This window comes from Anas acuta, chromosome Z (genome assembly GCF_963932015.1).
Source record: "Anas acuta chromosome Z, bAnaAcu1.1, whole genome shotgun sequence".
In the NCBI taxonomy this organism is placed as follows: Eukaryota; Metazoa; Chordata; class Aves; order Anseriformes; family Anatidae; genus Anas; species Anas acuta.
The window spans coordinates 29,773,913-29,800,785 of record NC_089017.1 but is presented as its reverse complement, the minus strand read 5'-3'; the positions used below and the strand labels follow the sequence as shown (position 1 = coordinate 29,800,785).

The following is a 26,873-nucleotide window of genomic DNA, read 5'->3' as shown; positions in this document are numbered from 1 at the left end:
TTCAGTTTCAGTATGGAAACTAACAGCAGTATGCTGTGCCTTCTTACCAGGACGCCTCCTCCTACACCAGTGCCACAGAGGAGAGGCGACAGAGATCTGGCCCCTAAACCTTGTGCGCGAGGCCCCATGGCGAGGATGGCTGCTGGAGCCAGCGCCCGACAAATGCCATTGCGCGGGGAGCAAGAAGTAACGGCGTGTGCTACGCCTCTTCCTCACACCTCTCCTTCCCGGGGCTGGCCGCAGTGCTGTGTGGGACCACGGGGAAGGGGCAGCACCGCCGCCGAGCTGCCGGGCTCGGTGCTTTTCAGTGCAGCAGGGGAAGCGCCAGCCCCCACAGGGCAGCCAGGGGGGCAGCCGCCGTTTCGGGAGAGGGCGAAACGGTGCGAGGGGAGCGGTTTTGGTCCTGTCAGGTCCGCGAGCCGGCGCCGAGCTGCGAGCACCGCGCCGTGAGACCTCCAGGCAGGCAGGCAGCAGGCACTGAGCCCGAGGGCACCAGCGCCGGGGGCAGCGCAGAAGTTGAGGGGACAAACGGGGCGAGGAGCACGTGCGGAGCGGCAGCGGGGTACGGGCTGCGAGGGGCAGGAGCGGGGCGAGCTTCAACGGGGCTGCAAAGCGGAACAAAGGCAGCGCCGGGGCAGCGCTGAGGCAGCCGCCACCCGCTCGGCTCCGGGGGCTCCGCGCTCCGCGCCGCCTCCCTCAGCGCCGCCAACGGCAGCGCCGTCCCCCCCCCCCCCCCCGCCCCGCCTCCTCCGCGCCTCCGCGCCCCCGCCCCGCAGGCGGCGGAAGGCGCCACTCGCCGGGCCGTGAGGGGGGGGGGCCGGGCCCGACCGAGCCCGTTCGCCCGCTCCCCGCCCGCACCGGCGCTGCCGCCCGGCCCCCCCGCGTCGCGTCCCGTGGCGGCGCGGGGCGGGAGGCTGGCGGCTGGCGGCCGCCCCTCCTCGGCTGTGCCCGTGAGGGTTCCCCCCCCGCCCTCCCCCATCCGCCGCCGCGTGGTAGCGCCCGGCTCGGCGGGAGGAGGGCGCGCGGCGGCGGCGGCTAAAAGCGGAGGTGGGCGGCGGGCCGGGCACAGCGCGGCGCGGCGCGGCGGGGCGGGGGCAGCGCGGCGGGGCCGAGGTGCCGCGGGCGGGCAGGGCCGGGCTGGGGCGGGCAGGGCCGGGCTGGGGGACGGCGGAGGGCGCGGGGCGGCCGCTGTGGGAGCGGGGCGGGCGCTGGGCGCGGGGCCGGGCGCGGGGCCGGGGCGCGGGGCCTGCGGCGGGAGCGGCGCGGCCCGGAGCGTCCCGGCGCGTAGCGAGCCCCGCGCTGTGCTGCGCAGCCCCCGGCAGCGGCACCTGGCGGGGCTGTGGCTGGCGGCTGGGAGCAGCGGCGGCAGCAGCAGCAGCAGCAGCAGGGAGCCCTCGTCTCGGCCCCGGCCGCGTCGCGTCGCGCAGGACGAGGAGAAGCCATGAGCCGCGACTTCAAGCCCGGAGACCTCATCTTCGCCAAGATGAAAGGGTACCCGCACTGGCCGGCCAGGGTAAGGCGCCCGCTCCCTCCTCCTCCTCCTCCTCCTCCTCCTCGCAGCCCAGCACCTGCATCCTATCCCCCCCCCCCCTCCCTTGAAGCCCCGCAGGGCCCCTTGCCGCCTTGCCCCGCGCCTCTCCTTGAACTCGGCGCCTTCTCCCGACGGCAGCAGCCCCGGGCTCGCAGCCTCGCTGCGCTCATTTGCATAGCCTGGCTGGCAGCAGCGCTGCCGTGCTCAGCCCGCTGCGTGCTAGCGTTAACAAAGGCTGGGGCTGTGCGAAAACACGGCCCCCGAGGAGCTGCTCCCCTCTGGCAAAGGGACGGGGAGCGCGAACTTAACGGCGGCGTTTTGCGCCTCGCTGTTGAAGTCGGGCATCCCTGTAGCTTTTTCCTGTAAAAGAAGCTGGGTGCAAGCGGTGAGTTGCCCGGGCGTTTCTTTCTCCTGTTCCCGCTCCTTCCCTGGAAGTGCCATGGCAAATGCTGTGACTGCCTTCGGGCATTTAATGGCTGTGGAAATGCAGCTAAAAGGCTAACTGTGCGCTATCTAGATGAGAGGCGGCATCGAAAATTATTTGTGTGCTTTCCTGTTTTGTTTCATTGTTAAACGTGGTGACTGTTTTCATAGTACTTGACATCTGGGCTTGGACCAATTATCGGCTACAGCATAAGGGGAGGATGTGGCGTTGTGGCTTATGGTGAAGGAGAGATGTTTTTTTGGATGGAATCAAATCGTGCTTCTACCTGCAGCCCATCATGTACATCCTTTTAGAAAAACAATGTCCTATGTTGCTGTAACACCAGAAGTGTTTTCACTTCCTATTGTTGTTTAATTGGTTTTATTTCTGACATTGTATGCTTTTGACATTGTTTACTTCTCTGTAGCATTTTTTTTTCCATGTTTCTAACAGCTCTAGATGTCTCCCTTTAGACCGTTATTAACTGTTACTTGATTTCAGTTGTGGTCTTTGTTTTCCTTAGGTGGATGAAGTTCCTGAGGGAGCAGTAAAGCCTCCTGCAAACAAAATGCCTATATTCTTTTTTGGCACCCATGAGACGTAAGTCCTTCTTATTTAAGAGACACATACTTTTTTATTTCATTAGCATGCTGTAATAGGAATTTAATGACTTACCTGAAAGTTGTTTTTTAAAATTACACTGTTCAGTAGCGTGTCATCTTCTGAATTATTTTCTTTTGTCAAGACATGTTACTTTCACACTTGCTTAAGCTATTAAAGAAAATAGAAATGGTAGACTGTGACTATACTATGTACTTTTTCAATGCCAGTAGAAAAATCCTACCCAAAGTGATATGAGCAGTGAGTTTTTCTTCTGTAATAGACATTAATTAAGCTCTGTATGTAGGCAAAATTCTCAAAAATACATTGTTAAAGAAAGTGAAATATTGCTGAGAACAATGAAATAAGAAAAAAAAAAAAAGAGAAATAGTTAAATTATCCTGCATTAGTCATCCCTACCCCCCTCCCTTCCAAGATGTTTGGGGGCATGGGTATTGTGTTTTTTAAGATTTTGAGGAAAAAAAATCAGAAGGTGCAGTTATTCTATACCTGTTATTCTGCAAAACATCTGTCCTTAGGTACTTTCAACAGTGCTACCTTTCTGCAATCATAAACTCGTTTTGAGGGTATTTCTGCTGCTAACTTTTCTTGTCGATACAGTGCTTTTTATGTAGGTCTCTGTCTTGTTAAAATCATCATGTTACTTTTTAGTAGGAGTTTGTTGTAGTGTGGATATTTAAGATTTCAAATTCAGTGCTGCCTTTGCCTCATTTATTTTTAAAAATAAATATATATATTTTCCCCTCTGTTTTCTCTTTATAAAGTGTCAATTGCTATATATAAGCAGGTCACAAATAGAAGTTAGGTATAAAAGTACTCAGTTTCTTGCATTGTGTGGGAAGGTTTTATCTTCCTCTCACTAAATATTTATTCAAATCTCTAATCTGTTACTTTGCGTATGTCTTTAAAATAATTTATGTTGAGAGAATATGCAGTGCTTGTTGAAATAAAAAGCAAGCATCCTCTATGCTTCTTGAGATTACTCTTTACTTTTTTTTTGAGAAGCAGTTTCCCCATGAGAAAGCTTTTTGTGTGCTTGGCTTATATACTTTCTTTCCATTGATCTTGGCAATAGATCAGTTATTGGTTTATTTTTAGCATGTGTGTTTTTGTGGGTGAACAGAGTTGTGGAATTCAATTCAAGGTTGCAAAGTTTGCATATTGTCCCTTTGCTTAATGATGCACTTCTTCTAACAATAAGTTTAAACAGTACATTTGGTTATCTTTTCTTTTTTTTTCCCAGAATGTTTTGGCAGTTAAAAATATAATATTGCTTTGTTTTTTCCCCTTTGATGTATGTCATTCTGGATTGAACTTGGGTTTTGTGTAGTTTTATGTAGGTTTACAGGCACAAATTGAATATGAGGGAGAAAGAAACAACTCCTTACCTAAAAGGTTCAGAAATACCTTGCAAATTTTAAGCATCGTGGTGCATTTTAAACTTCAGTTAAGTTCCTAGCTCATGCTTGGCTTTGAATTTTTATTTTCTTTCTCATTTGCATGGGTAAACTTGAAATAATCTGTTCTTCACTCATTGACACTCTTAGTAAAGTTTTACTGCAGTCTAGTTCTTAGTTTTGCAGGCTGTAGTTTAAGGATTACTGCCTTTCAGTATCCTATGCTCCTCTATTCCATGAACATAGGAGAAACATAGTTTCTACTATGAATATAAGAGAAACTTCTGTGTCAGACACCCACCTGTCTTGTTCTTTAAACATGTAATTTATGTAGTGCTCCTTAGAGTGGTAACAGGTGAAACTCTCCTGCTTTTCAATCATACTTTTGCTTACAGCATATACCTGTGAATAACAATCGCGTTACTACCTATGTTCAGTGAATGGGTATTTGCTTCTTAAAATAGGCTTTGGGGATTTGGGTGACATATCTTTATTTCTGTCTTTGTCTTAATGTAGCAACATCCTGAAAGAGTAAAAAATAAGAAGTTATTTTAATGAGAGCTTTATTTGGGTCCGTTGTGCTAGTGTATGACATCATTGCAGATGGCCACACTGAAAATGTAGTTTCTAGAACCTGTGTCTTAGGGTAATGCCTCTACACTAAGTTTTCTCTTTCATTTTTGGTGCATGGGGTTTTAAATATACCAGCCCAGTATGCTACATGACCTCTTCTTCATGGTTGAGAGTTCCTGATGGTTTTCAAAGCTTGAGCAATACATATAGTAAAGCCATACAAATCTTGGAAAAACATTTCTTCTTAGGGAATAGGGAAGAAAGGAGGCAATGATTCCTATTTTTGTACTGTCCAGTTTCCATTTGTCCGTCTCCCCAGTATTTTTTTCTGGTTGATCTGGTTTAACCTGGCAGGCAGCTAAGCACCACACAGCTGTTTGCTCACCCTACCCCATCCCTCTCTGAGATGGGGGAGAGAAATGGAAAAATGAAAGACTGTGAGTTGAGATAAAGACAGTTTATTAGGACATAAAATAATATGTACAAAACCGGTGATGTACAGTGTAATTGCTCACCACCCGCTGACTGATGCCCAGCCTAACCCCAAGCAGTCCGGCCCTCCTTCCCCCAGCTAGCCACCCCTGTCTATTGTTTAGCATGACCCCATATGGTATGGAATACCCCTTTGGCCAGTTTGGGTCTGTCCTGGGTCTGTTCCCTCCCAGCTCCTGTTGCACCCCCAGCCTGCCCATTGGCAGGACAGAGTGAGAAGGTGAAAAGTCCCTGGCTTGGTGTAAGCACTGCTCTGCAACAATTAAAACATCGATATGTTATCAGCACTCTTCTCATCCTAATCCAAAACGCAGCACCCTACTAGCTACTAGGAGGAAAATTAACTCTGTCCTAACTGAAACCAGGACACTGGTTAAGGCGACTCTGCAGATGTGTGTTTTCCATGCTGGCTGAACTGACTATAACCATCTCTTGAAAAGGGGTGGGTAATTTGCAGTCTGATCTCTCAGTGGTTTACATAATGCTTTGTGCACATAGGTAAGTATTCTACTGCTGGAGCAGGAGATGCTTAAGCTTCCTAGATAACATTTTGTCTTTTAGTGTAGTAGGGTGTAGGTCTCAATTAGATCTTTTTAAAGATGACGAAGAAAATAGAGTGAGGATTAGAGGTATCTGTATCATTTTCATTGAGCCATTACTTTAGAAAGCAGGTACCTGCAACTTTTCAGGTTAGAGTCTCATGTCAGACAACTGCATCCAGACACATAGCAAAAAGAATGAAACTCAAAGTGGCATCTTTGTTTTAGCGGTGTATGGGTTGCTACATTGAAGTTCGAACTTTAAAAGTATTGGGAGTAGAGCAGTAACTATACAGGCTTTGATGGTCTTCAGCATAAACCAGAATGTTTGTCCTCAATAATTTGTTACCCCGTTCTCCTAAGCCTAGCTTAGAGAAAATAGTGTGGATACTGTGACTTTGACATACAAGAAAAGCTAGGCTGATAGCTTTAGTTACACAGACTACAGTAGGGGTAGTGTTGTGCAGGGATGTTGTCAGTTTGTGTGAAAAAGACGCACAAGCTATCTGAAGGCCTCTTCTAAGAGTAAATTAAATTAAAAAAATGTAAACTGCAATATTTACTTCCCCAAGAATGGGGTTGAGGAAGAATCTTATGGAAAGGCTTAAAGTTTTATTCAATTCAGTAAATAAAGTGATGAAGACTTATCTTGAGAAACTGAGAAGTTACTGAAGTAATGCTGAATTCACAGTATTCTTAAGGACCTGGGCAGTCAAATACATTCAGGTGTGACTAGGCACTGCCTTCCAGTGCTCTTCATGCCTGATACACTTAACATTCTTCTTGAATTTTGTCTTTTAACTACATTGTTTCTAATTTAGTAAATTCAAAAGATTTTCTTTGTTAGTTTGGAACTAATTCTGCTTTGTTGTTGTTCTCTTGTATTATATAGTCAGGATATAAGAATTCTTTACTCTTAACGCTTAAGCCTGTTTTTCTAAAGAAAGCATGTGCTCTCTCTGTTCATTCACAAGATAACTAAAAAATTGTTCTGGTTTACAGTAGTTGGTTGTCTTCTGCTATCTGTTAAGAAGCATTGTCTGTTTCTTGCCCAGACACTCAGCACCTTAGGAAGGAGAGGGGCCATATATGTGGTGGTAGTAATGGAAAACTTTGGCTGTTGAAGGTTAAATTGGGAAAACTATAAAGTTGCTTATGTAGCAGAATTGATTGTCTGCAATGCTGAGTTGTGCTTCTTAATGATATCTGATGCTTATTTCTCCTTTGAAAAAAAAATATTTAAAACATGAGTACCTTTTTTCCTGGTAACTTTTTCTTTCTCTTCTGAAGGGCGTTTTTGGGACCAAAGGACATATTCCCTTACTCTGAAAATAAAGAGAAATATGGAAAACCAAATAAAAGAAAGGGCTTTAATGAAGGCTTGTGGGAAATTGACAATAATCCCAGAGTGAAGTTCTCTCATCAGCAGGTAAGTTATGCAAAGTCTGCAACTAGTTGTTATTGTACTGTTGGGGGAAAAAAAAGGCAATGAATATTTACTGTTCTAGGATAAAGAATCATTGACACTCAATTGTAGGTTACACTGTTTTTTTTTAAATTTATCTCTAGTTTTATAGCATGAGAGACTTTCATATAAGTGGAAATTTTATTTTTCTACAGTAAGCTCATGAAGCTCATGTTGACAGTTTCAGAGCATAAGTCTATCACTATTGAAAGTTGAACATATTTTTGCAATGTTGCTCTATCACAGCAGATGTCAAGTCATATTCAGAACCGTACAACTGTACTTAAAAAATAGTGATTTTTATCAGTTTTTACTCAGTCATTAGTAATCTCAGTCATTTTACTTCTTCCTGTCATCTAAGCCCAAGTGGTTTTCTCCACAAATACCTGTGTAAGATTTCATTGCATGCTTTTGTAGTACACTGTATTTTCATTATAGTGGCTGGAAGTAATGTGATTCTTGGTTTTTGCCCCTTTGTTATGTGACTCTCAATTAAGTTTTCATTTGTCAGTAGTTCTGTTTCTTAACATCTTGGTAGATGTCCCAAGCTTAAACTGGATCTAAGCAGCTCTACTTATAAAAAGGCCTAAACTTCTTCTTAAAAGAAAAAAAATGTCTTGATCCTTTTTGTCTGTTGTCTTCTCTGAACATTCTATAGCTTCTTGGTTTTGGTACGTACAGTGGGCCCTGATCACATACTGGGGCCTCTAGACATTACTGTGGTAATAATAAAAAACAATTGGTGTCTGTATTTTTTTTCTGCTCCTACTTGACATACCAGACTGCCATTTCTGCACCAGTTAACTCCTGCTCCTAAAGATATCCCAAGCTACTGCGTCTCTAGTTTGAAGGATGGATCAAGAGTTAATCTGAGCAAGAGTCAGCAGAAAAGAGGTTGTACTCTGGATGTACACTTTTTCTGCCCCTGGATGCTAATCCCCTTACAACAGAGAAACATTGTATTAATAAGACAGTTTCTTTTTTTCTCCTACTGAAAAATGAGTCCTTAGACCCTCTGCTGTTTCATTTGTGGCAGCGTAGGAGAGGTTCTGCCTGGGTGGCTGAGGAAATAGTGAACCATAGCTTAGTTTTATGTTATCAGTCACTTCTAACAACCTGAAAATATATGTGGGTATAAATAACCAATGACAGCAACGCCTTCCAGTGTTTTATTTCATAGTGGGGATCAATAACTTCAGCTAAGCGGTACTTTGAGTTGCCTTCTTAACATCTCAGGCATTTCTAAATACTTTTCCAACTGGAGGCAGAAAAAACATTGCCAACAGATGTATACAGACTAGTTTCTTAGTCTAGCAACTTTGCTATGGGGAAAGTCCATTATACCTTTTCAGTATCATTCAAACACTTCAGTCCAGCTTCTGTAACAGTTCTTTAGCAGGTTCTGTGAACTACTCAGGTTCTGTCTAGAGCTACTGGATTGTTTTTTTGCCACTGCCTTTTTGTTTAGAAACACACAAGAAAAAACGTTTAGAAATACACAGTCTTTGCACAAGTAGTATTTAAATTCTGTTTCTATAAGTGATCTTTAAAAATGCTGAAAGAAGAAACTGTTCTTGGGGATGTCTTAAGTGTTAAAGTAAACGAATTACAGGGCCATGGTTACTAATTTGCTTACATATATTCAGTTTTACAGAATGAATGAAGGAATTGAAGGACAGGCTGGACGGGGCCCTGGCAAATGTGATATAGTGGGTGGCATCCCTGCCTATGGCAGGGGGGTTGGAACTAGATGATCTTTAAGATCCCATCTAACCCAAGCCATTCTATGGTTCTATGAATGGGGTAAATAAAGGCTCAAAGTGTTTTGTAAATGGGGTTACATCAGACTGGTGCCCAGTCACTGGTGGGGTTTTGCAGGGCTCCATTTTAGGGCCACTTCTCTTTAATGTTTTCATAAATGACTTGGAACCAGCACTTAAAGGTCTGCTAATTAAGTTGGCTGATGACGTGAAACTCAGGGGAGTTGTTGACTCCCTTGAGGGTAGAGAGGCTTTACAGAGATGTTGACAAACGAGAGGGCTGGGCAATCACCAACTGCATGAAATTCAACAAGAGCAAATGCCAGATTCTGCACCTGACACGTGGCAACCCTGGCTGTACGCACAGTCTGGGGGGACCAGAGGTTGGGGAACAGCCCCACAGGAAGGGATCTGGGAGTTCTCGTCAATGTAAAGTTGAACATGAGCCAGCAGCGTGCCCTGGCAGCCAGGAGGGCCACTGTGCCCTGGGGTGCATCAGGCACAGCATCACTAGCTGGTCGAGGGAAGGGATTGTCCTGCTGTGCTCTGTGCTGGTGCAGCCTCACGTTGAGTAAGTGCAATTTACGCAACACAGTGTGTAAATTAAATTAAATTATTAGAAAGCATCTAAAGATGGTGAAGGGCCTAGAGGGCAAGACGTACAAGGAGCAGCTGAGGTCCCTTGGTTTGCTCAGCCCTGAGCCTCATCGTGGCCTGCAGCTCCCTCAGGAGGGGAGCGGAGGGGCAGGCGCTGAGCTCTGCTCTCTGGGGACAGCGACAGGACCTGAGGGAACTGCATGGAGCTGGGACAGGGGAGGTTCAGGCTGGGGATTAGGGAAAGGGTCTGCACCCAGAGGGTGGTTGGGCACTGGGACAGGCTGCCCAGGGTAGCAGTCAAGGCACTGAGCCTGCTGGAGTTCAAGAAGTGTTCAGACAACGCTCTCAGACACGTGGTTTGACTTTCTTGGGTGGTCGTGGGGAGCATCCTTAATGATACTTGTGGGTCCTTTCTAACTCAGGATATTCTGTGATTTATGAAATTTTCCTCTGAATTTTCACCTTAATTTTAGAAAGCATTTTGTTTTGATACCTTTCTCTTTGTTATCCATTCTTAAAAGGAACCATTACTTGGAGCAAATCAAGCCCATAGGATTCAGTGAGCTCATTTTTTTTTTTTTACATGGATGCAATTCTTGTTGCCGAAGGAGAACACCTGCAAATAGCTGTATTCTGTAAAAGAAATCTGAATGTAAAACAGGCAGAGTAAGGGTTACTTGAGATGAAATAAAGCCAGCAGTAAGGGCCTGCTTTAAAGGAATTTTTTTGACGATATTTGATGCTTTCAAGTAAACGAGTCATATGTCTTCCATGGCTTTTCACAAAACACCATGTTTGGTGTTTAATTTGCAGAATGGAGTATTATGTCACTGTCCCTCAGAGATCCATAGCTAAGATGGAAGAATGTCCCGTTTTATCCTATAATAAGAGAATTGTAGGGTGATATTATTTTGTTTGTTTTATTTATTTTCAGCTTGTATGCTGAAATGAGCTTTATTTTTTTTCAATACTTTGCGGGTAATGTACAGTTCACAAAGATGAGACTAAGTGGTACCTTGTTTTATTTTGTTGTTAGTTCCCTGCTATTTGACTAGGTGACGGCTCTCCTGTTTGAGAGTATGATGCTAAGGCAACATCCTCAATAAGCTGAAGAAATGAGTACACGCAGAATTCTCCCTTCAAGTAGTAAGAGGAAGATGCTCATCTGTCTGATAGGCAAAATCTCTGTGGCTGTCACAGTTAACAACTGACGTCTTTTTAAGTTAAGTAGGCATTGTAATCCAGGGAGGAAAGCAAGCATGTGAGTTTGATTTAGTTACCTATGCAGTTTTATGGAAGTTTATAGGAAACTAGTATTAGTAGTAGCAGAGTTGTTGAAATTGGCAAAATGGGAGGGGGGGCCTTAGAGATCAAAAAGGGCTATGTCACAGGCCACAAAACACTAACAAGTAAGGTAATTCTGCACAATTTAGGCAATTAACACAAGCTTTTTGTTACAGATCTGTGCAATGAGAAACAAAGACAAACAGGTTAGAGAAAAATGCCTCAGCCTTCCCTCTGTATGCTTCTGCTCCACCCTTGCTGGTGTCAAGTCCCCTTGCCACACGTTACAGTCAGTCCCTGTGGTGAGGTGATGTAGGTGCAGTTACTAGGTGTACCTCCTCGCCCCTGCTCAGGCAGCTCCTCTGGGCTCTGAGCCTGGCTCAGGGGACACCTCTTGTGCCTTTGTTCTTTCCCCAGCATCTCTTTTGCCCTGGTGTCCCTCCTGCCCAGTGCAGGCGTCATGTCATTGAGCAGGACATTGTCATTGAGCAGGCGTCATGTCATTGACAGGACAGGACAGCCAGTGAGAGAAGGTCAGTGCCGGCAGCAAGCTGGCCTGGAGTTGAGGGCAGTGGTGGTAGGCTGTGAAGATTTAGAGGGAAGGTAACATTAGTAAACTGGTAAGTGAGGCCCTCTTTTTCCGATGATGCTTTGAAGCAGGGCGATACGTTATGGCCTACTGATAACATTGCAGTTTACGTAGGTGACGTCTGCATGTGATACATGTACAGCCTTTTGGCTTAAAACAAACATTCTTTGAGTTAAATGAAGAACTAGTACTGGACAGTAGCCGTAAAGATGGCTCAGTTGTCAGAGTCTAAATATTAAGTGTGAGGAGGGAGTGTTTTGTCTGGCCTCAGAACAGAAGGCTGGAGGGGGTAGTCACATGGAGATGTTGGCAAAATCAAGCTTTTATTTTGACTACAAGACAATATTGAAGTGACAGACTTGTTAGCTATTCCTAGAGGGAAATTAACTCCCCCCCCCTTTTTTTTTTATATCTCTTTATTGAGTATATTTTGTTTTGATAAGTCCTTCTGAGAGCTGCCGTTTCTGTTCAACTGCCAGAGCTGGCTGGAATGTTCTGAAAGCAGTGTTTATACTTCACAGATGTTGCTTGTAACTGCTAGTGAGGAAGGTAGAGGGTAGAAGGGAGCTTGTGGCTTGGGCTTAAATCCAAAACCACTTCCTCAGAGGGGGAAATACTAAGAGTCAGAGGAGTTCTGCCAGCGTTGTTCGAAGGAGCTGATATTCAAGAGTGGGAATGCTATCCACAAAGTAATGGAATTTAAAAGAGTAATTCTGACTTTACCTTGTCAATTACCATGTCCTTGACTTCAGTTTTAGCTTTTGTTTTTTTCTGCTCGTGTTTTCAGGAATTGGTAGCTGGCTCTTGCTCATTTAAGATTGACAGCTCTTTTAAATAAGTGTTTCTTGACAGGAGCCGTGCAAGTTATGTTTAAGCAAAATCTTGCTCTTTCGCATTGCAGTAGTTTTATTATCAGTATAACATTAGAACTTGAAAGTTTGATAATGAAAATATAATTTAAATTTATATGCTTGAAAATTAAAGAAATAGATAAATTTCGATATTCTTGTAGATTCCCATAAAGGATTCCTTAGGCTAATGTTTTTGTTGGTAACTTACAGGTGGCAGAACACCTCTCAGTGTAGTTATTCGGTAATTCAGAAAGTGATTTTTGTTTCAATTGCCATGTTTTTCTATTGAAGTCCCATCCATCTGTTAGCACTTCTATCAAAGAAACTCTTCAAGAAAGCGGTCAGGATTCTGCTGGGGGAAATGAAGAAAAATCAGGAGCCAAAAGGAGAAAGTCTTCTCTCCTAAAAGTAAGTGATAGAATTTGTGTTTTGTTTTACTATCAACCTTTCAAGTCAAACCTTATTGTCAAATTTTTATATAAATACTTGAACTGTACTTTCCTGTCGTAACTACTTCACATTTGGTTATTATGAGACTTAATATAGGTATTAGTATTTCCTAGGTACATTAAATTCAAAATGATTGCCAACATGTAACTTTAAGATTACCTTCTTCTCTTTGAAGACTTGGTAATATCATCGTCTGGTACAACTGTCTATTCAGTTACAATATTTTCCCCTGAAAAGCCTAAGAGAACTAAGAAAAGCTGAAGAGAAGTTAAGTTCTTTTGGGACTGAAAGAGTTTTTCAGTGTATTTGCCTGAACAGTCGAGTCAGTTTGAATTACACCACACACTGCGATGGGAACAGATAGAAAAGGCAATATATAACGGATAAAAAGATAGTTGTATCAACTGAATTCAGAGTCAGGGAAGTGCCTTGTGAGTAATTGGTAATTTATACAGACAAGGTTTAGCTTCTTTGCCTTGTCAACGTGTGCACACATTGAAATTTTCTGAAACAAATTATGTTCTTAAATATATTGTATTCATACTTACAAAATGCATTTCTGTCTGAAATACCATTTTTTTCAAGCCTCTTGCTGCTGTACATAGTCTGCATTTTAAGAGGGGAATCTTTGTAGCTTACTGCTTTCTTAATGATAACAGAGTGTAGCACATTGCTTTGAACTTTCTCTATTCTTGAATGTTTTGTTTTGTTCACGTCTTTTATTTTCCATACAGTGTGGAAGAGTTGTTGTCATCTCCTTTTTCCTTGAAAGAGACTAGAATGCTAAAATGACAAAAAATGTGATGCAGTTGATATTGATAAGTTTATGGCATCTCATTTATTTTTAAGTCACTTCTGGAAATTAATACACTACAGAACAGTCAGTGCCCTTAAAACAAGTGTCTAACTCTTGAATAGACTTGTCTCAATTATGCTAGATTTCTTGTTGATTATTTGTCAAGCTTTCGTGTAGTTTTACTGTAGGCGTAGGTGGCTGTCCTTTAGCATTGAAACTGAAGAATTTCCAGTGTACTTAATACATAGTTGAATATACCTCCTGGAGGATTGTCTAGGAGCTCTAAGCTTGTTTTTCAAGAGGAAAAAAGACTTTCCATTTAAAAATAGGTGTCAGAAGTTGTTGTGTTGAGTTGGAAACTGTGGAGGCATTTGAGTTATTTCTCCCAACTTGTTGCTGCTTTGAGTGTTCGTAATTTTGTACCAGCACGTTTGGAAGGTCCGTCTAATTTGGGTTCTGTCAAGTATACTTCAGGAACACTTTTCAATATGTAATTTCCTCATAGAATTAGTAAACCAGTTGTTATTCTTCTTTCTTGCCTATGAACAACGTTGATAAAAGCATTTTTCTCCCAGCATTTGCTACTGCGAAGGGAAAACTTTATTATTTTTTTTTTGTGCTGGACCAGTTCATCAGTTTGCTTCGTTGTCAATGTATGCAGCAAGCACCTTGTGTGAGTGAATATGTCAATGTCATCATGTTTCCACTGAGGAGTGCTTCCTGGCTGTCCTGATCTAGCTCTCTGAAAGAAAAATACAAAGACCATACGTAGCCCTTTGAACACCAAAATGGAACGGAATGTCTTGAAGGGATAGATTTATGTAATGAGTCTCAATCATTTTACCAGTTTAAGACAATGTCTGTAGCAGATTTAGTCCTTTGCTATTGATATTGATGTAGTTATAATATGCTTCTAACCATTGTACTCTGACTTCTTGTGGTTTTAATGTACTTAAAGTTGCACTCTGAAAAAAGTGAACAAAAACACAACAAAGCCTTCTGTTATATAATATGGCAGTAAGTGATTATCAACATTATGTGATAGCCCCCTGCCTGTGATACTTCGTTCAATTTTGAAATTTTAAGACCTGTAGCTACTATTAAAGGGAATTTCATAATAGGTGCTTGAAAGTTGGGCAAAGCAATAGCATTAGAGTAGAGAATGTGAAAAGAAATTTAAAAGAAGAAAAAGAAAAATGCGCATACCTAGACCACAAGAAAAATGTTGATTATCTCCAAGTAATTTATTACAAACTTGATGTTCAAATCTACCTGCTTGTCTAAAATGAAAATTAGTATTTTAAGGTGTAAAAAAAGAAGAAAAATGCACAGGTTAGGTGAGACCATTTATCACTAATTACTGACTCACATGATTAAACAACTTGTTTGTGGTCTACATGAAGTCTTTGTTTAATAGTGATAGTCTTTGATAGATGTCTGTGACTGCAATCCATCTGTATGCCTGAGCTGATTCAGTTGAATCTTGGCATGAACATTTAGAAATACTCACGTAAAGGTGATGCAGTGAAAAAGTAGTTACATTATCATAATAACAAAACAGTCTTGAATTTCCATCATAATACGTAGTTATCAGAATACATCAATCTGCAATATGTTTGAAAGTGGTCCTGCCTTATACTTTCAAAGTGTACATAAGAAAGAAGCGTGTATACAGGGAGACTGAAAAGAGAAAAGCAGCATGATGGTTATTAGCCATGTGCTCATTTAACTTTTGTTTCTTCAAAGTACTTTTCCATTGACTCTGTGTTGTTTCTGTTTGCAGTTGCCCACTAAGAGGGATAACAGCTTAAGTACAATAATGGAAGAAGAGGAAAAAGAGATGAATACTTTGAAGGAAGATGATGTACCTTCTGAAAGAAACAATAAAGAAGTATGTGAAAGCTCATCTTTTCCTGCATAGTAAAGAACATTTTAATGTTATGTCAGTTAATTAAAAAATATTTTTATGTACTGGGAAGCTACATACAGTTACTGCTAGTGTGACAGTCTCAGAACTGCAGTTTAAGCTGTAAAACTCCGTATCTGTTGACGCAGATTAAAACTTCTCATTGAAATTAACAGGAATTTAAGCTTTTGGCAGAGAGCAAACTTTAATCTGGCTTGTCTGAGTTCAATTAAAAATCAGGGGAACAGTGTGTTTTTATCACTTCATAAGATTTCTTTCTTCTGTTAAAACTCAGCACCATTTTCAATTTACACAGGATGTGGTGAAAACAGGTGATGCGTCTATTCCTAAAGCTGCTAGAAGAGGAAGAAAAAGAAAGGTAACAGTATGGCTAATTATTTATATTTGGATGTGATAATACTGGTATCACTCTTTTTGTGACAGATTATGCATAAGTTGCTTGACTTTTGTTTTGTTTTCACTCTCCCATCCCTTCCAAATAGCTGGAAGACTTGCAGGAATGGCAGTTTTCTCATGAATGTTTTAAAAGCCATAATTCTGTTTGAACTCAGTGCAGAGTAGGGAGTTTCCCTTTTTTTTTCCCAAATAGTCCAGTGTAAATAAGAAAAACTAACATAAATTATTTTGTCTTGAAGCTCTGAAAAAAATGTTTAATGTCATCTACACATTGAACCAACACCTGAAATACTTCCCACTTTTGTGAGCTTGTGCTTTTGCACTTTCTTCTACCTGGGAAAAATTGGTGTTCTTATGAAAGAAGCAGTTCCAACTGCTAGCTTAGTGTACTCCAGCATCAGCATTCATGTGGTCACATAGCAAGCTAGATCGGGGCAATGATCCAAATAAAAAATAGATTAAAGTGAGGCAAAGTTTTAATTTTAATTTGAAACTATTTCCTGATTTTTAACATGATACATTAGTGCTGACAGCAGGGATGAGTGCAAAGGTGTACTTGTGGACCTTAGTGTGTTTGCCATAGGTAGGTAACATACTAAGTATCATTTGCTTCATGAAAAGAAAGATAGCCATTTATATATTCTTATAAAAACAATTAAAATAATTGAAAGAGTACTTTATCAAAAAATCTTAAAAATAAATCTAAAATAATATTCAATGAAGGAAAGTCTGAAACAGCAAGGAATTGACAGTATATCTATGAGTGTGCATATATTTGATATCAGCTTCTAAATGGGAGAGAAGCCTTTCAGGTGACATTAAAACAGATCTCATTCTGTACTCTTTCATAATGCACTCAAATCTTCCGGCTGTGGTGTCTTTTGGTTTGTTTGGCATTGTTGTTTTCTTAGTGTCATAACACATTTCAGGCCCCGGATGGTTTCTTCTGTCACACTTAGCAGCTTCAGTTTTGTGTTTGGCACGTGCTGCTTGTTGTAGGTGGTTTAACCAGAAGTTGGCATTACTGCAGACCATTGCTGAGTCACCGAATGGGTGAGCTGGGAAGGGACATCTGCAGGCCATCTGGTCCAACCCTCTGCTCAAGCAGGGCCTCCTAGAGCAGGTTGCCCAGGGTGATGTCCAGGTGGCTTTTGAAGATTTCCACTCCATCACCCACTGAAAAGAACTGCTTCTTGATGATGGAACTTCTTGTGCTTCGGTTTGTGTCTGTTGCCTCCTGTGTTGCCACGGGACACTGCTGAAAGGAACTTGGCTCCATCTTTGCACTCCCTTCAGATATTTATACACAAGATAAGATCCACTCCAAGGCTCCTTTCTCAGTGGAGATGTGCTCCAGTCCCTTGATAATCTTAGTGGCCCTCCATTGGACTCTTTTCAGTACGTCCATGTGTCTCTTGTACTGGAGAGCCCAGAACTGGACACAGTACTCCAAGTGCAGCTTCACCAATGCAGAGTAGAGCTGAAGGATCTCCTCTCTCAACCTGCTGGTGATACTTCGCCTAATGCAGCCCAGAATACTTTTAGCATTCTCAGTAGCGAGGGCACACATCTGACTCGTGTTCAACCTGGTGTCTACCTGGACTCCAGGGTCCTTCTCTACACAGCTGCTTTCCATCTGGGTGGCCCCCGGTATGGTTGTTCCTACCCAGGTGCAGGACTCTGCCCTTCTCATTGTTCAACTTCATGAGGTTTGTTGTCAGCCCACCTCTTCAGGCTGTCCAGGTCCCTCTGGATGGCTGGTTACTTCAGCCTCCTCACAGTCTGGTTTCATATGTGAATTTACAGAGGATGCACTCTACTCCATCACTCAGTTTATTAATGAATATGTTAAACAAAAATGGACAATGTTGACCCCTTGGGTAGTCTGCTTCTTACAGGCCTACAACTAGATTTTGTACCACTAAACCATTACATTCTGGGTCCAGTTGTTCAGCTGATTTTCAATCTATCTCACTGCCTGCTAGTCTTCAACATACATGTACTGCTTTTCATTCTTCAGCAGCTTCTGTCATGCAGGACAGTGTAAGAGGCCTTACTGAAGTCTAGGAAAACAGCATCTGCTGGTCTCTGTCACCCATATCCTTCAGGCTGGTGATTTCATTACAGAAGCGTAACCAGTTTGCTCAGGCATGACTTACTTCTGGTGAATCCTGAGTACTACTGATGGTTTTTTCCTTCATGTGTCTGGAAATGGTTTCCAGGATTAGCTATTCCATCACCTTCCCAAGGAAGGAGCAGAGGTTTTATGGGTAGCTTGCCCTTTTTGAAGATTGGAGTGATGTTTGCTTTCCTCCAGGCTTCAGGCACTTCTGGTTGCCATGACCAAGTAAAGACTGTAGAGTGGCCTTGCAATCACATCTGCCAGCTCCCTCAGCACTCACGGGTGTATCCCATCAGGATTCACTGTGTACTGGTGAATGTCTAGTTTGCTGAAGTATTCCATGACCTGCTTCTTTTCCACCAGAGGTACATCTTCCTTGCTCCAGTCTTACAGCCTGTCCTCTGGAATCTGGGATTTCTGAAGGCCAGTCCTGCTGGGAAAGACTGTGCTCTTTGGCACATGGGCCTTTCTGTTGTCCTGAGTAACCAGGCCTTTTTGTTTCCTTCAGCAAAGGGGCTATGTTTTCCCTAGTCTTCCTCTTGTCACTGAGTACTTAAAAAAGCCCTTCTTGTTGTATCTGGCCAGAAACAATTCCATTTGGGCTTTAGGTTTCCTAACTTGATCCTTGACTGCTCAGACAGCATCTCTACATTTCTCTTAGGTCATCTGTCCTTGCTTCCTTTTTCTGCTGGAGTTGGGCCAGGAGGGCCACCTGGCATTTTTGCCTGACTTCCTCTTTGTTGGGATGCATTGCTCCTGAGCTTGAATAGTTATTCCAAGGGATGTGGTGAATGTTCACAGATCAGATAAGTGTTGTCTATGCAGTTACATGGCTTTGAATGCATTCCTTATATGCCTTTGAAAGAAACAAGGTGTTCTCTCATCTTGGAATTGTTTAAAAAAAAATCAGTTGTTTTTCTGTCTTACTTAAACAATCTGTCTGTGAGATGTACCTCTGCTTCAGCCTTGATTGAAGTATGTCTCATTCTTTCTAAATAGCTCGTTATTACTTGTTTCTAAAGACAATATGAAGATAAATGTGTTTGTAACTAACTTTTCTGTTTCTGCAAGCTGATGCTTCTGTATCCACTACACTAAATTCTGTGAATATTTTCTCAAACATTTTTCTATGTTCTTTTTATGGAATGTTTCTGTGGGGAGATGCATATCATTTTTCTTTTTCATAGATTCTCTCTCTCTTTACAACCCAGCCCCTCTAAGATGACTGTATGGATGAAGTTTATTATGTCTGGTTAGTGCAGCTCATCAATTTTTCCATTGTGGATAATTAGCTACAGAGCAGGTGTTTTTCTGAGTAGCTCCATCTACTGATCAGATGCTGTGATACTGCTAGGGAAGATGATGGCATCTAAGAATATTTCTGTATGGGCAAAAAATGAACTTACCTGCTTAAAACTTGGTTTTGACATGCTGTTACGGTGATATTAAGGATTCTTGTAAATCATTCTTTTATTTCCTTGTACCAAGATAGTTCTATCTTTCTGAAGATGAATGAATAGCTGAAATTATTTGAAACATTACTGTATGAGGTAATCATGGTATGGAGCACATAAAACAAGTGATGTCTTTTTAAGATTTACTGTTACTAAATTTGATTTTTTTCACATAGAGAAACAATACAGTAGTATGATATATTAATAATATATAATAGTATAGTAATGCTAACATTTAAAACTGTTGTTTGAAGAAGCAACAGTTGGTGCTGTTCTTCACTTGGGTAATGCATTCCTTAAATTAGGCTGAAAAACAAGCTGAAGCTGAGGAACCAGCAGTAGTGGCAACAGCAGCGGTTGCAGCAGCAACTCCTGTGACAGGGTCTCCAAAAGTAAGCCCCAAAAGAGGAAGACCAGCAGGTAACCTTAAAGGATTTTTTTTTTCTGTTACAGAAATACCTTTGTATAATTAGAGAGGTTGTACTGCCTCTTTCCACCTAAACTACTGCAAAGTATTTTCTTACGCTAAGGACAGTGCTTGATAATAGATTGTTATGAGAAAATATCTCATCTCAAACTGGAGCCTTTACAACATAAATGGATTTAAATTGTTAGCATTAATGCTCAGTCCTCTGAATAATTCTCATTGTTTCGGGGGGTACAAGTGTCCCCTTCAGAAAAGCATTCTTTGTAGAACACTGCTAAACTATGGACTATGCAATAAGATTTCTTCGTGCACTGTTGCTCTGCAAAGGTTTAAAAACATCCTTAAAGCATGAGTAAGAGAGCTGTGGGGAGATGATGCCTGTAGATGGAGCTCAGAGAACAATAAAAACAAGCAAAGAGTAGGAGAGACTCATTTAAAAATATTTAAAACAATAAAACGATCTGTGTAGATTGACAGGGAAGTGAAGTGAAAGTAAAACGACTTTATTTAAAATATATAATTTGAAACATTTGCTGCAAATCCAGTAGCGCTTGTTTTTTTTTTGAAGGTAGCTATGATCTGATTTGTTGGAAGCTTTGTGGTAAGCTTGCAGATATTCTTGAATTGGTTATTAACTACTTCACTAGCAAACAGTTCTTGGAGCAGTTAAGTACATTGTATGACCATACAGTCTGGGAAACAGATAGGTAATACTTTATACTCATCTGTATTGTCTGTTGACAATATGAAAATAACTTAGAGAAAGTGCAACCAGTTAACTAGACTCAGTTGCTTTTGCCTTGGAAGCTGCGAGGAAATTAAATCTACAGTGTCCTCCACAATTTCATTATATTTATTAAATGTACATTTGTAATAGTCATATGTGCTTTTGTCTTTAAAATGTATTTTGTTTCCACTAACTACTGTCTGTAAGAGCAGGAAAGGATCTGTATGAGATGCTTTTGCCCTTTACATAAAATACCTTTTTGTAAGATGTACTATGCAGCATTTTCTAGTGCCAATATGATGCATGCATCTCTTGCTTAACAGTGCTCTACACTAATACCAACAGAAATTTAAACACTATTACGTCACCTGACACCACAGTGAACATGTGGTGAGACAATCACATTCTGCAAATCTGTAAATGCAGTGCACTGAGTGTTTTTGTTTGACAGTTCCATGGGTTTAAATGCCAAGAAGGCAGATATACTGTCTTGCAACAATATGGCAAATGTGAGGAAATGCCAAGCTTTTCTATATACCTTGGTATGGTGGTAGAACTTAAGTGGTTTGCTACCAAGTTAAGGAAGCTCCATGGTGTACCGAAAGCCACTGGCATTAAACAGGCTCCATGTAAATGTGGACACTAAACGACTTCTTTACACTTATTTCTGATTCTCTGATTTCAGGCTTGTTTATATCAGTTATGCAACATTTAAAACAAACTGTAATTGCACAGAGTGCAGAAAATACGAGAGTTGGTAGTTTGAGCCTGTGGTTAGCAAATAACCGAAGTATGAAATAGCACTAATATTTCAAAGAGATCTTGATTTAAGGCTGGTACTCACTTAACACTTGAATTTTGTATAAAAACAGTTATTTTGGTTTAAGTGTAACATCTCTTGAGTAAGAATCTTTCTTCATAGACAAGGAATTAGATGGTAGCTGTGGACTAACCTGTTATTTCCGTATAAAAACTAGCTTCTGAAGTGAAGAGTCCAAAACCAAGAGGGAGACCCAAGTTGGTGAAAACACCTTGTATTTCCGAGAGTGACCTGTGAGTTGTTTATTTGTTTATTGTAATATAAAACTTCTTCATTGTTAACATTGTCCTGTATGTGAAGACATCATATTTAGTTCCTGATTGTTTTTTCCCCTCCACTGTTCAATATGAGTTACTGTTTGTTTTGATGTTGTTTATGATTCTATATTAACTCTTGAGTTACTATTATATAGTATTATGTATGAATACTATTACATAACTCAAGGTATACAATTATATAAATCAAGACAGAAGATCCTAACCTTCCTGATTTGTGAAGTCTGTGCAAAAATCCTTATTAACTTAGTAACTGCATGCTGTGTGAAAAGATACTTGATAAGAGGAAGGCAAGATCATAAAAAGGAAAATGTCAATTTGTTACATTTTGTTTCAAAATTCTCTTCTGATGGTATGACCAAATTCCAACACTGTCAGCAACCTAAATTTTATACTTACCCTCCATTGTCCTTGTGCCAAGCCTCAAGTTTTTCCTATAACTGAAAGAAAGTTCAGCATTAGCATAATATTTTGTAGGTTAGCAAATGCACAGTTTTGGTGTATGTACACCTTAAATAATTATAACATAAGAATTACTTTAGTGTTTGCACTCTGGAATAGTCTTTGGTCCTGCAGATACATATGCATGTGGAGAACTTCTGAGCGTTAACTTCTTGACTTTACATCTATGCATGCACAATACGTTTGCTTTATTAAGGCTTCTGTACTATTAATAATTATTATCTTCATTTATTACTATTTGTATTCAATAATAACATTCTTTTTTTAGCATAGGTAATGGACAATAATTCTAGAAAAAGACCTTACATTTTTTGACCACAGTCATTAGATGAACTGAGAGTTCATTAATTTCATAATTTTTAAGATTCTGTATTTTCAAAAAAAACCACACCTTCCTGAATTGAGGGAATTTACATGCTTTAAGTTCACTGTTACTAATGATGATGCCTAAGTACTGTTCATGTTTCAGTGTTACTGAGGAGGAGAAAGCAAAGAAAAAAGGACCAGAAGAAAAGTCTAAAAAACAAGGGAAGAAGGATGAAGAAGGTCAGAAGGAAGAGGAAAAACCAAAGAAAGAATTTGACAAAAAAGAAGGAAAAAAAGAGGCTGAACCAAAAAGGAAGAACGCTACAAAAATCATTTTTACATCAACTTCTGATTCTGAAGATGATGGAGAAGAGCAAGAGTGTGACAAGGTATAATTTTGCTGTACTGATCTATTTATTATAAAGGAAAGTAGTATCACTGAAGATACTTTTTTTTTTTTTTCCTCCGGATGAAAGGGACTTTGGAGTTCATCTAACTCCAGCCCCCCTGCCATAGGCAGGGATATCACCCACTAGATCAGGTTGGCCAAGGCCCCATCCAGCCTGGCTTTGAACACCTCCAGGAACAGGGCATTAACTGAAGTTTATGCCAGATCTCAATGTTGGAACCTTGTGGTTGGCTAATACCGAGATGCAGAATAAAAGTTGCAGAATATTATTCTGTCAAATATTTCTTTCAGATTTTTTTTCAGTGGCTTTTTTTTGTTTTTATAGCTATGGTATTTACTTTATTTCGATTGTTGTGTTTGTTTGGGTCTTTTTTGCTTGAATGCTTCTAAGAGAATATTTGGCTTTAAATAAGCTTTTGAAAGATATAAGGCTTTCCCAGTCATTTGCAATTTCTTCATTTTTGTGGTGGTCAGAATATTTTCTTCCAATTGGAAAAGGAAGAAGGGGGGAAAGGACTAAAAAAATCAGAGTTTATCATCATATGGAAGTCTTGTATCTAGTTGCAGGGAAAGCCAACTGTTGTCAGGTTGTTCCATGAACCAGAGTTGCTTCAGAGATATAGTGTAGGTAGGTTCACCTGTTTATTGAGACAAGGATTCAATCATCTTGCTTTACAGTAACCTAAAGATTTATTTTCTCTTTCCAATCCTAAAATCCCAAATTAAACCAGAAGAAAAAAGGAGGAAGAAGCTTGCAGGGAGCTCATAGAAGAAACATTGTGAGAGGCCAACAGGAGAGAGAAGTGACAGAACGAAAGCGTAAGCAAGAGGAGCAGACAGACTGTGAACCGTGAGTATTGTCTAACATGCGATGTCTACAAATCATAGGAGCACTTTGAAACTAGCAGGAGAAGACAGTATATGAAAAAATGCCAAACTGGTTTGTACCGTGTTCTATTTTTCTCTCCCCCCCCCCTTTTTTTTGTCTATTTTACATTCTTTTTAAGGGGAGAGTAAAAAGCTCCTTTAAATCAGTATGTACTATTATGGGAGGATGAGAAGAACTGAACCTAGAAATGAAGTGATTGATATCAGTCTTCCAGTGAGTTGGAATTTCTAGCAGAGAACAGATCATGGAGTGTGTTTAGAAGTATCCTTAGACTACGCATTTGAGAATGGAAATGATATTCTGGACAGCCTTGTATTTTACTTTATCTTGAAGGCATTTTATTGAGACTGGTAGGACCTATTAATCCATGGTAACGGATATTTTTGGTCAGGTTGTGGAATGCATAGGGTTTCCTGGAAAACATTTCCTTCCGTATGGCAGCTGAAACTGAGCATACTGTCAGATGGAACAACATAAAAAATAAGAAATACTCTGGCAGTGCAAGGACAGTTGACTGATACCAAGAGCAGTCCACGTTCAGAAAATAAATTATTACAAATGAATCAAGCATAAGACTCTGGAGAGACGAGCCCCCCAGAAACCTGGGGGGCCAATAGGAAAAAAAAATTACTCCTTCTCAAGAGCTATTCTGCAAATGGGTGTAAAAGCCACCACCACAAGAACGTGATGTTCCCATCCCCACAGTTGGTGGGAGGGCAGAAGAAAGGGAGAATAAGGAGGAGGATAATGGTCCCCCTTATTTTTAACTAAAACTCTACTTTTTTCACATCCATTAACAACGTTGTAGTTTGTCTGGGGTTTTATCCTCTACCCCTTTCTTCTCTTCTCTGTCACTCCTTCTCTGGAAAGCTAGCACAGTTATTCTGCCTGCCGGTAGCAAACCTAAGTGTTTCCAACTCCAGAGATAACAAACTGTCCTTAGAATTTTTGCAGCTTTTAATATATCACTGTTTAAATCTGACATACACTGACTGATTTCTGCAGTTAAGTGTTATATATTGATTTGGTTATAGTAAACAGATTTCCTCTACTTTTAAATGGCTTTTGTATTGTATTCGCTTGAAGGTATATAGAGCTTTGTTTCAGGAAGATAAGGGAGGAATAGTTAATGAATGTATAATGAATTTCATTGTAGCTTATTATTAATGGCACAAGACTTCAAGGTACTTTATTAGTACACCAAATGTAAGCTGATCCTGTTTTTTGGTTATCTTCCTCATCAGTTTAATCCACATTTTCTTGGCTGTAACTACTTCATTAATGTTTACATAAATGTACTAATAGTGCTTTGTATGAAATTTGAGGAAATCTTAGTGTTTAAAGGGCATGAACCTGTGCTACCAGTTAAGTAAAATAGCCTTATGTACTTGAAAATTGTTGTCTGTAATTGGATGGAGTATGGAAGGACCATGGAAGATGACAGACATGAAAGCCTGAATGTTTTATGGATGCATATTACTAAATACTTAGTCATGACATGCTGAAATATGATTCTATCAATCTGCCTATAAACCTATAGTGTTTGGGTTCGAAGAGGCCTTAAGGAATACCCAGTTTCAACCCCCTGCCATGGGCAGGGACACCTCCCACCAGACCAGGTTGCCCAAAGCCCCATCCAGCCTGGCCTTGAGCACCTCAAGGGATGGGGCAGCCACAGCTTCTCTGGGCAACCTGTACCAGGGCCTCACTACCCTGAGTGAAAAATTTCGTCCTTATGTCTAATCTAAACCTACCCGCTTTTAGTTTAAAGCCATTCCCCCTTGTCTTACCACTCCACTCCCTGCCTGCCAGAGTCCCTCTCCTGCCCCCATTAGGTACTGGAAGGGTGTGGCAATGTCTCCCCATAGTCTTCTCTTCTCCAGGCTGAACAGCCCCAGCTTCTACAGCCTTCATAGGAGAGGTGCTCCAGCCCTCTGAACATCCTCATGGCACTCCTCTGTACTCATACTTCTGAAATCCTTCTTGCACTGGGGGCCCCAGAGCTGAACGCAGGGCTCCAGGTGGGGTCCCATGAGAGCAGAGCAGAGGGGGACACTCACCTCCCTCGCCCTGCTGGCCATGCTTCTTTCAGTGCAGCCCAGGATACAGCTGGCTTTCTGGGCTGCATGCGCACATTGCCAGCTCATACTGAGCTTCTCATCAAGCAGACCCCAGCTTCTTCTCATCAGGGCTGATTATAATTATAAAATAAGGCTTTGGAACCCCTCAGTAAGACAAGAATGAGGAATTGTAAAACAGTTTAATGATCTTCTCTGAAAAAAGTTAATCTGGTTTGAAAGGTTTTTGCTTGTCTTCCTCTTCTAAGACAGATGAAGGTTTTTTTTTTTGTTTTGTTTTCTTGAGTTCCAGCTTTACTTTAGAAAGGCAATTAGAAAGAGGCAGGAGATTTTGGTTAATTCATAATTATCTTAATCATAATTCATAATTATCTTAATCATAAATCATAATTTGGTTAAATCATAATTTTCTTTAGTAGTATTTATGTCCAGGAGATTTAAGTTATCATTGATACGTTACAGGTCAATTGTAGGATAAATACGATGTAATAACCAGATGAGGACTGAAATCACATACTAACTGATTATTATTAACTTATCTTTCCATAATTCCCTATGGTAACGTTAAATAGTAGTATTGCTCTTTTTTTCGGTTCACTTTTTTTGTCATCATAAAGCATTTTTTCCCTACAAAATTAGCTTTGTACAATGCCATTTTTCAAATTTGCACATGCAATCAAAACAGAGAATAGTTCACAAATGTGACTTGTCTTTATAAACCTGTAATTTTCTTTTCTGGGGGAAAACAGTCTGTCAGTGTGTGATTTATCAGCAATATCACAGCTAAGTAAGTAACTTTTATTTATTTTTTTTTCAGTCTGTGAAAACCAGGGCTTAGTTCATTGTGGTTTTTGCATGCTAATATTTTACAGAAATAGTATGTCAAAACATGACATCTCATCTAAAAACTAGAGGGAAAAAAGACTGAAAAACAGATTTTACAATTTTGTAAATACATTTCAATGTTTTTAATAGGCAGAGTAAAGAAGAAGGCAAGAAAACAGAAATTAAGAAGATGGAGAAAAAAAGAGGTTAGTTTAAAGAAGCTGACAGAATATTTTGGGTCACCTTAAACTTTGAACAGAATTAACTGCCTGGATAAGATAATCTACTGTGAAGGCTGGTGTTGGGATCTTAGTCCAAGTTGTTTGATCCATGACTGCATTCTTCTGTGAAACAGGACATTCTTGTGCTTATGTGTTTATTCTTCTG

General features: G+C 40.9%; 2 protein-coding genes across 5 annotated transcripts in view; one reads left to right on the top strand and one right to left on the bottom strand.

Moving 5' to 3' along the window:
- The first annotated feature begins 896 nt into the window (after positions 1-896).
- PSIP1 (PC4 and SRSF1 interacting protein 1) overlaps positions 897-26,873 on the top strand; it is a 36,584-nt gene continuing 10,607 nt past the window's right edge. Inside the window, exons 1-12 of one of the 3 annotated variants that reach the window (XM_068665944.1) lie at positions 897-1,047; positions 1,313-1,513; positions 2,479-2,555; positions 6,868-7,006; positions 12,415-12,531; positions 15,153-15,260; positions 15,592-15,654; positions 19,574-19,688; positions 21,400-21,475; positions 22,449-22,674; positions 23,426-23,544; positions 26,637-26,692. In XM_068665944.1, coding sequence (XP_068522045.1) covers positions 1,442-1,513; positions 2,479-2,555; positions 6,868-7,006; positions 12,415-12,531; positions 15,153-15,260; positions 15,592-15,654; positions 19,574-19,688; positions 21,400-21,475; positions 22,449-22,674; positions 23,426-23,544; positions 26,637-26,692 — 1,168 coding nt within the window. In that variant the 5' untranslated portion in view covers positions 897-1,047; positions 1,313-1,441. Of the gene's footprint in view, positions 1,114-1,312; positions 1,514-2,478; positions 2,556-6,867; positions 7,007-12,414; positions 12,532-15,152; positions 15,261-15,591; positions 15,655-19,573; positions 19,689-21,399; positions 21,476-22,448; positions 22,675-23,425; positions 23,545-26,636; positions 26,693-26,873 lie in introns of all 3 variants that reach the window. The other 2 variants (XM_068665945.1, XM_068665942.1) reach the window with 2 other exon arrangements.
- The window catches only part of SNAPC3 (small nuclear RNA activating complex polypeptide 3), a 44,359-nt gene continuing 38,990 nt past the window's right edge, over positions 21,505-26,873 (bottom strand). The window contains exons 9-10 of one of the 2 annotated variants that reach the window (XM_068665948.1): positions 21,917-21,957; positions 21,505-21,530 (exon numbers count right to left, since the gene is read on the bottom strand). In XM_068665948.1, the coding sequence (XP_068522049.1) occupies positions 21,520-21,530; positions 21,917-21,957 (52 nt within the window). In that variant the 3' untranslated portion in view covers positions 21,505-21,519. Of the gene's footprint in view, positions 21,531-21,576; positions 21,958-26,873 lie in introns of those variants that run through there. The other variant, XM_068665947.1, reaches the window with a different exon arrangement.